The sequence below is a fragment of the Ruditapes philippinarum genome, unplaced genomic scaffold, assembly GCF_026571515.1.
Source record: "Ruditapes philippinarum isolate M1 unplaced genomic scaffold, ASM2657151v2 ctg4299_1_1_1_1, whole genome shotgun sequence".
NCBI lineage: Eukaryota > Metazoa > Mollusca > Bivalvia > Venerida > Veneridae > Ruditapes > Ruditapes philippinarum.
In genome coordinates, this window is record NW_026860286.1 from 61,224 (window position 1) to 69,163 (window position 7,940).

The 7,940-nt window shown below is 30.8% G+C and overlaps 2 protein-coding genes across 2 annotated transcripts; both read right to left on the reverse strand.

Moving 5' to 3' along the window:
• Positions 1-1,987: 1,987 nt before the first annotated feature.
• Positions 1,988-4,474, reverse strand: LOC132759535 (neprilysin-2-like). Its single transcript, XM_060751323.1, has 4 exons — positions 4,413-4,474; positions 3,837-3,941; positions 3,490-3,566; positions 1,988-2,092 (listed from the first exon to the last, which is right to left on the reverse strand). Exons 1-4 carry the CDS (start codon positions 4,413-4,415, stop codon positions 1,993-1,995), a joined length of 285 nt encoding a protein of 94 aa, XP_060607306.1. The 5' UTR covers positions 4,416-4,474; the 3' UTR covers positions 1,988-1,992.
• A 1,357-nt stretch (positions 4,475-5,831) lies between these two features.
• On the reverse strand, positions 5,832-7,028 carry LOC132759536 (neprilysin-11-like; the record flags this gene model as incomplete). Its single annotated transcript, XM_060751324.1, is given in 2 exon segments — positions 5,832-6,246; positions 6,961-7,028. Coding segments are annotated over 2 exon segments (277 nt in total), but the record flags the coding sequence as incomplete, so codon positions are not given.
• Between the last annotated feature and the right edge of the window lie 912 nt (positions 7,029-7,940).

Consider the following 7,940-nt stretch of genomic DNA (forward strand, 5'->3'; position numbering starts at 1 on the left):
AATAAGAAAGTAATTTTACATCTTATTAAATAAATGTCCACATTAATGTTCAATTTGTTATTATTATTACACATGAAGAACATATGAAAAGCAAGATAAACAAGGAAAGGCGTCATCTCTTACACAAAAGGCATCCAGCAGGACACCAAAAAGACAGAGTGCACAATAAAAAGTAAATATTTCTGTCAACTCTCAATACATGTTTACTTTTACCTCATTTATGTCGATGGCCTTTGGCCTTCTATCAAATTAATAATTTATTATTAAAATATATGTCCTTTGTAAGACTGCTCACTCCTTGTCCGGGAGTGTACACATATAACTTTTGCAAAACTCAAAATCTTAAACTCAAAAGGTTAAGACAAATAAACACTAACATATATCTTTTAGTAAGGTAAATATGTAGGATCTTAATTATTCAATCGCCTAACATTGGATTAAATTGTGTTTAAAGCTACAATAACGATGTGTTATTTTCTGTTTCAATGCATGACACTAATTATAATGTAATGCTCAATAAATACTCTCATATTGACAGAAAAACAGACAGCCAGGGCAATAGATACCATGTCACAACTATTTTATAATGTTTATCATTGAGTATTTTCATAATGCCCTTGTTATTGGGCTGAACACATTTACATAAGTTTGGAAACAGAGGCCAAACTAATATAATAGCCTTAATCCCAATAATAAGCCATTATGAAAAAGCTTAATTATTGACAATTATATTAAAAAACTGCACATTATCTAAAAAGGTTAAGTACTTAGTTAACAAAAAAACTAATGTGTATTCCGTTGTTGTAAGGTATTGCATAATTATGAAATTCTTGTTTCAAGAAGTCCCGAGAACATATTTTGCAGCAATTCAAAATGGCGACTTTTTCATTGAAAGAAACCCCCAGATTCTGGAAAGCAAATCAAAATTCTCCAATCTTCTAATCGCCGAGTTTTCTCATAAAGGCCGTACTCTTTTCATAATGGCCTTTTTGATGTTCATTATGTCGTGGTGAACTTCATATTAACCTTAAATGTGTTTGTTTGATTGGGTTTTATGTCATACCGACAGAGTATAGCTCATTTGGAGACGTTCCAGCTTTACTGGTTAGGGAAGACCTCGCCTGCCCTTCCGTGCATTATTTCAAGCACGAACGGGCACCTGAGTAGAACCACCGACGCTCCGTAAGCTAGCTGGACAGCTTCCTCACAATTATCCAAAGTCCCTGTCGGGATTCGAACCCACAGTGGTGAGGGTCAACGACCTTAACCACTCGGCAATGGACGCCCCTAGCCTTATATTTGAAATGAAAACGTGTGCAATATAGAAAAGTAAATTAATAATGAAATACACCGTTCATGTTCTGTTATTCCACCAATGCAAATAAAATATGGCCACATTTTATCGTTGGAAATTAATTGAAAAGAAAGACCTTCAAAATAATACATTCTGAAATGCGCCAGTGTAGGACTTTATTCAGTTTTAAATTTAGTAATTCAAGTTCATAATTGCAAATGAGCATTGTTTAAGGCACAAGTGGGCGCTGAATGATACCCCTGTGAAACATGAAAAACGCTTAATAAACTAATATTTGTTGATGTTTTGTCAATAGCGTAATTTATGTTTATTATACCCTGTTAACTTAAAAGTAAAAGTTTTTGCTGTTAAGATTATGTATTACATTGAAGTTGATACAGACATACTTTTAGAAAAATGTAGATATATTTACAGTCGAAAATATATAGACTTCTTCAAGTAAGTGCGCAATAATGAATCAAAGCGAAAGATGGGCATTCTTTTATGGCTTATTTTGCTTATTAAGTGAGAAATTCTTTATTGTAGACGGTCTTAACCTTGAAACATCTTGTCTTTAACACGCTTATTAGATGTTGTTCATCTATAACATTAATGATTAAACTCGCTAAAGTAATTTTATTTAATACAGGAACAACACAATTCTTCAATATTTTACAAAAAACACTTGCATTTGTTTTTCAATATACATTGCATTTATTTCCCGGATTCATGAAGGATCCAACTGGACAGTTCCATGCCTCTGCAAATTCTTTGCTGTTCTGCATTTGAAAGTTTATTCTGCAATAGAGGATACACTCAACAGTTCTTGAATTGTTTATATCGATTCATATGTGAAATGTGTGTTTCAAAATGAAAGTATTCAGGTATTTCAAGCGATATTTTATACTTAACCTCTTTAAACATTTCTGTCTCTTCAAATATCCAAAGGCACATACGACAGCACAAAGCTTTCAATTGGGACAACCATTAGAATAATACTGGAGACGGAAATGATTTAAAAGCTTAATAATATTTTGCTTATTTTGCTTTTAAAATTTAGTGCAGACATGTATTTTAGAATTTTGTATAGAAATCAAAATACTGTTATGTTTCATTTTGTTCCATATACGACAAATGGTTGATCATTATGTGCCTTTTCTTCAAAAATTGGCATTTAACATCCTCTTTTAACTGTTATATCGCCTTTCTACATTAGGGATTGAAATTTTTCTTTTATGTACTTTACTTATTTTTGTTTTAACATCTCATATAAAACTAGCAAGTCTTTGGCTTTTTGCTTGGTGAGCAAAACTTTATAGTTTATGCTGACTTCAGTTTGAATTGAAAATCGAAAAATCTGTTTCGTTACGTTTTGTTAGAGTGAAATGCGCATGTGCGAAAATCTGCTTATGTATTAATATCATGTTATAAATATCTGCATTTCATTACATTCCGTTTATGTACAATAATTATATTGTGTAAGAGAACAGATATATAATGTATTCTACCTTTAAACGTTCAGCCTCGTATAAGTCTAGCTTATGAAGTGCAATATTTCTTAAACTTATCATCAGCTTAAAGCAGTCTTCATTACGATGAGCCCGAGAGACTAGGAACAAAAGATCGAACAGTTTTTCTACATATATCACCAATCATGTTAAAGAAATATTTAGGGTAGGAACACAGGCACGAGTATCGGACCCAGGAAGAAACAATATGACCAGATTGATAACAAAACACGTGTTCATCTTAAAAGTGTCAAAAACCAAAAAAAAAAATGAAAAATATGACCACCTTTAAAATATACTATAAGTTAAGAGAAGGCCGAAAACTCCAGATTCGAGCCTACGAGCAAGGGACTCATTTCCCGGGCCGTTGTGAAAACAATTGTCCAAACAATTAAAAAAACTTGTGTCACTATTTCAAATGAGACCGACCCCAAGTATCTAGCCCTTTCCGTTCATGAAATACCTATCAGGAAACGAGCAAATGCTTGCTAAAAATCCTTGATAGACAAAATTGCGGCACAAGGATTCGTGCCTGTGGGTGGGAACATAATTCAATGGCAATTGTTATTGCATAAATCAATGATGGTCGTACTTCTAAAACCTGACAACGTATAAGGATATTATTAAGAATTATGTTGATAAGGTGGACTTGATTTCAAATTATATGTCACTGACTGGTTTAATTACCTTATACTTCTCACAGGATAATTTGAATATCTGGCAACTGATATTCTTTCTTTTCTTCTCAGTTTGCTGCAAAAGTCCTTAAAAAAAAGAAAGTCAGAATTTATATTTCAAATAAAAAGACATTTTATATATATTCGGAAAAGGGTTTACACTACTTTGATACCCCTTTACTGATAACAGTACCTTGAAACATTATTACAACTACAAGATGAGTGCATAAACTAGCTGACCTCACCTACAGAACTACATTAATACTTGCATTCAATACTTGAATCACATTGTATTACTAACAATATCAGAACGAGCGATATTGACCTTTTCGTATGATCTCAAAGAAAAATACTTACAATTGCATTATTTAGGAAAAATAATTGCTTTGGCGTATATTGAAGTCCTGGTAATCTTTTCTCATCTTTGTCTACCCTATGTGTCTTCAGCCACTGCATATAAGCCTAGAATCAGTTATTGTTGAATAATGATTGTAATAATTTTATAATTGGGCTATTATTATTATTTCATTATTATAATAATAAATTTTATTATAATAATCTATAATTATGTTAGGTGATTTTTTAAAGTTTTTTTGCTATTGTTTCCTTTGTTATTAAGATTACGTTTTTTTTTTGTTGTTTTTGTTGTTTTTTTTTAAAGAAGATACATTGCCTTCCTGACTATTTTCTACATATTTTTAGTTGCATACATAAACTTATTTTATTGAATAAAAATATTTCTATTTAAGCTCAGACTTTGGTTATAACCTTCAATTATAATAGATAAGAGAGCAAGGCATTACAATCATATATAAAGGCTTTCTACAACAATTGTTTGGCAGGAAACATGGTACTTCAATCTTATTCACATTGATCTAAAATGTTGCTTCTCCTGCAACATAATTTAAAAGGAAAAAAGTGTTCATATATCACCATATAACTAGCTTTGAGTCCTTCGTGGTCGGCAAGCGTTTCAGCTAAGGTCCTATCTCCATTAGTCTGTGCAGGTAAAAAAACATAATTGTATTGGTACATTTGTCCATTTAGAGATATGACAAATGTTAGATATGAAAAACATTTTAATTGAATTGGGATTCCATAACATTATGTAACATTTAGAATTTGTTTACAAAATGGACAGTTCTATTCGTTATCTTAAATTCTTTTGCATTCTTTTTCTAAAATGCCAGTATCAGTACAAAAAAACATCATTTGCATGGCTGGCAAGCGCTTTTGAACTTATAATTTCATCTTTCAGTTCCAATGAAAATAGTAACAGAAATGATAATGTAATAACTGAATTATTTCTGGACATCGAAATTATTATTTTTTCTTTTTTTCTTTACCACATACGATTTATTTATCTAAAGTGTAAATGCGTTGATTTAGATAAAGCACCCTTGTGCCACAGCACTTAGTTTATGGTCTAAATTTGTTATTATCAATAAATATGTAATATGTTTAAAAATCAGTGTTTTCTAAAGGTGAATTTACAGATTATATTTTTATAGGACAAATCTGTAATTATTCCGATTCAAAATAAATAAAGCTTAAATGCTCAAACACATCATAAAGGTATGTCATTTCATATATTTCATCCATTACTGTTTATGTTAAAGAATTCAGTACAATATCTGAATCTTAAGCTCACGTTTACGCAGTCATCAACATAGTTATTGGTTTTTATATTCCATTGCTTAAAGGTACTAAATATGAAAGATTAAACTGTACGTATGTGTTGACTTTTTATTTAACTTTTTTTAATTTTCTGTGGCCTTTGACTATGATTTATTTGATATTTGAAGGAAAAATGTGAATAAACAAGACTTTGACAAAGATCGATAGTTTCTGTTGAACAGGATAGAAATAAGCATACCGATATTCAACATTAAAAAGACGCCTTTAAAACAAAAGTGGTTTGATTATTTGAGTTATAATTGAGTTTGTCAAGTTGTTTCATCGTTATTACTACATGCGTATTGAAAATGGTACGAACATAATTATATTTCTAACACTATATTGAGAAATGCAAATTCTTATTAAACATAATACATTATTTAGTCATATTGCTGGTATGACTTTTCTCCGACCCCATTATTTAATGATAAATGAGAAAAATGTACCATGTGATTTTTTGTATCATGTATAACTAAGTAGAATTGCTGTGACTTTATGCTTTAATATATTATTCTGTCTGATGAGAATATGTTTTGTGTGTATCAAGAATTGTGAGATATGCGTGTTAAGTATTATTATGAGAAGTATCATATTTGGAACCCGCCCGCTATGGTTTATCAACTGATGTTGACAACGATCAAAACTGATTATACCATAGATGCTGATAGATTTGTGCTCATTCATTATGTTACAACATTAAAACCTGATATTTCATAGGAATGTATATTTTCAAATTCATCTTTTTAAATATGCCAATGTGTAACATGCTAATCATGCATGATAATGAACTGAAAATTGACATTGTTATTCTTTAATATCATACTTCACATTTATTTGTAAATTTCAATGGTGTAACTTATGTATAAGCGCCGGAGATCTCATTATGCAAAAAAAGACTCTTCAAAACAAAATTTAAAAAATGCGTGTGTGTGTGTGTGCGTGAGCGTGCACAATACCTTCAATCCACCAGTCCCAGGTACGGTGATGTTGCTGATCGTATCTACGAAACACTGAGCTCTTTTGCTAAATTCATTCATGTCTTCTTTTGACCACAACCTCTGATTAGCACCATCTTTATCAAATCGTAATCCTATAAAATAACAAAAATTGTTATCATACGACAACTTGTACCAGACAAGTAGTCACATTATCAAGCCGTAAACTTGTTCATACATATGTTTGCCTTTAAGAACATACGGGACAGTATATGAAAGCACCTTGATATCATAAGTTGCTGTTTCCGTCAGATTTAATTTCATGATTTTAGACTAACTTCATGTATCATTTTTAAAATTACATTAGGAAAATAACCTTAAATGTGACTTAAATATTCCATAAAGAAGCACGAAACTCAGTAACGTTTCCAAACCTATTTTCAGTATTGTTTAAATACTTTCTTATCTATGATTCTTACTTTTGAAAGTTTCATATTTTTATTTTGTTTTGTTTGATCCTTTATACTGATCCTTTTTGTTCATGCGTGTGTATGTGTGAAAGGGGTGGAATTACGTCGCATTTGTATCGTTAAGGTCTGTGGATGTCCCTCCGTACATAAGCCATTTATGGACAAAGGCCCAATACTTCTGTAAGATAACTGCGATATCTTTCTATGGACAAGTGGTTTGAAAGAAAATCAATGAACGTAACAGCCCCTATCATTCTCGAAACATAAATGTTTACGCACTCACTATTTTTTAGCAAATGGTGAATTGTATACGATACTAAAGGAAAAAGAATTATTAAGGACATTTTAATTGATATCAAGAAAGAAAATTTAACATTTGTCATAACCAAGCAATTTTACCTATATTGTCAAATCCATGTGCGATTTCATGACCGATTGTGGCCCCAATACCACCATAGTTCATATACCTGAAAAACAAATAAAGTTATTGTAATCTATAGATAGTAATCTTAAAACAACAGTCAATAAAAATTTCAAACACTTTAAACATTTTCATATGAATTGTGTATTTTTTAATGCGAAAGATTAATTGCATCTTTTAATATATAATGTTAAGCTTTCAGCCCCCTAATGGGCACTATAAGGAACTATAAAATTGACAACATAGGTCGGTTATATACCTTAAAAGACACAATAATGCAAAATTTAAACATAGTTTACCGTATTGTTTACGAGTTATTGACATTTTTTAAAGTAAAACTTGGTTATTAGTAGGCTCTTTTTCAGAAATTTGAAATATAATAATCAATATGAAAAAAATGTTTTCCTATAGATCATTTTTAAGTAACAAATAATAGCATTCAGCTTACAAATGACCTAGCAAAATTATTGTTTCTACTCAAAATGTTTGAAATATGTATATAAATGTTACCGTACCCAACCCAATTTCAGTACTTGTTTGTTGGAGGGTCTTATTCAAAATGTACTAACACAAATGTACTAATCTTCGATAAATTGCCGGTGAATTTCGTTGTATGTACGCAGTAGGGAGTTTTTTAATTTATTTCGTTTCAATTTAATAGTTAAACTGACCGTTATAGAGCAATAAGGTAACCTACGGAATGTTCTACGTGTTGTAAGATTGAGACTGCGTGTGACATATATGCTAGTGAGAATTTTCCAAACATAAGCTACATAGTTGTAAACTCCATATCAATTATCGTAAACTATAATTTAAGGACAAAACTGAAGTGGTGACGGATATTTTAATGCATCCGTAATTGACAGGTTAATAAAACCAGACTAGAACAAAATCAGAACATTATTTTGAGCAGTTTTTTGGATATTTCACTTAGTGTTTATGTGATAATGAGATCTGT

Excerpts from the sequence above, each read along its gene's own strand:
- LOC132759535 (XM_060751323.1), bottom strand. Across the intron at positions 3,567-3,836 it reads TTTTCCTAAATAATGCAATT|GACTTTTGCAGCAAACTGAG; the intron begins GTAAGTATTTTT and ends CTTTTTTTTAAG. Across the intron at positions 2,093-3,489 it reads TATCCTGTGAGAAGTATAAG|AATAAACTTTCAAATGCAGA; the intron begins GTAATTAAACCA and ends CCTCTATTGCAG.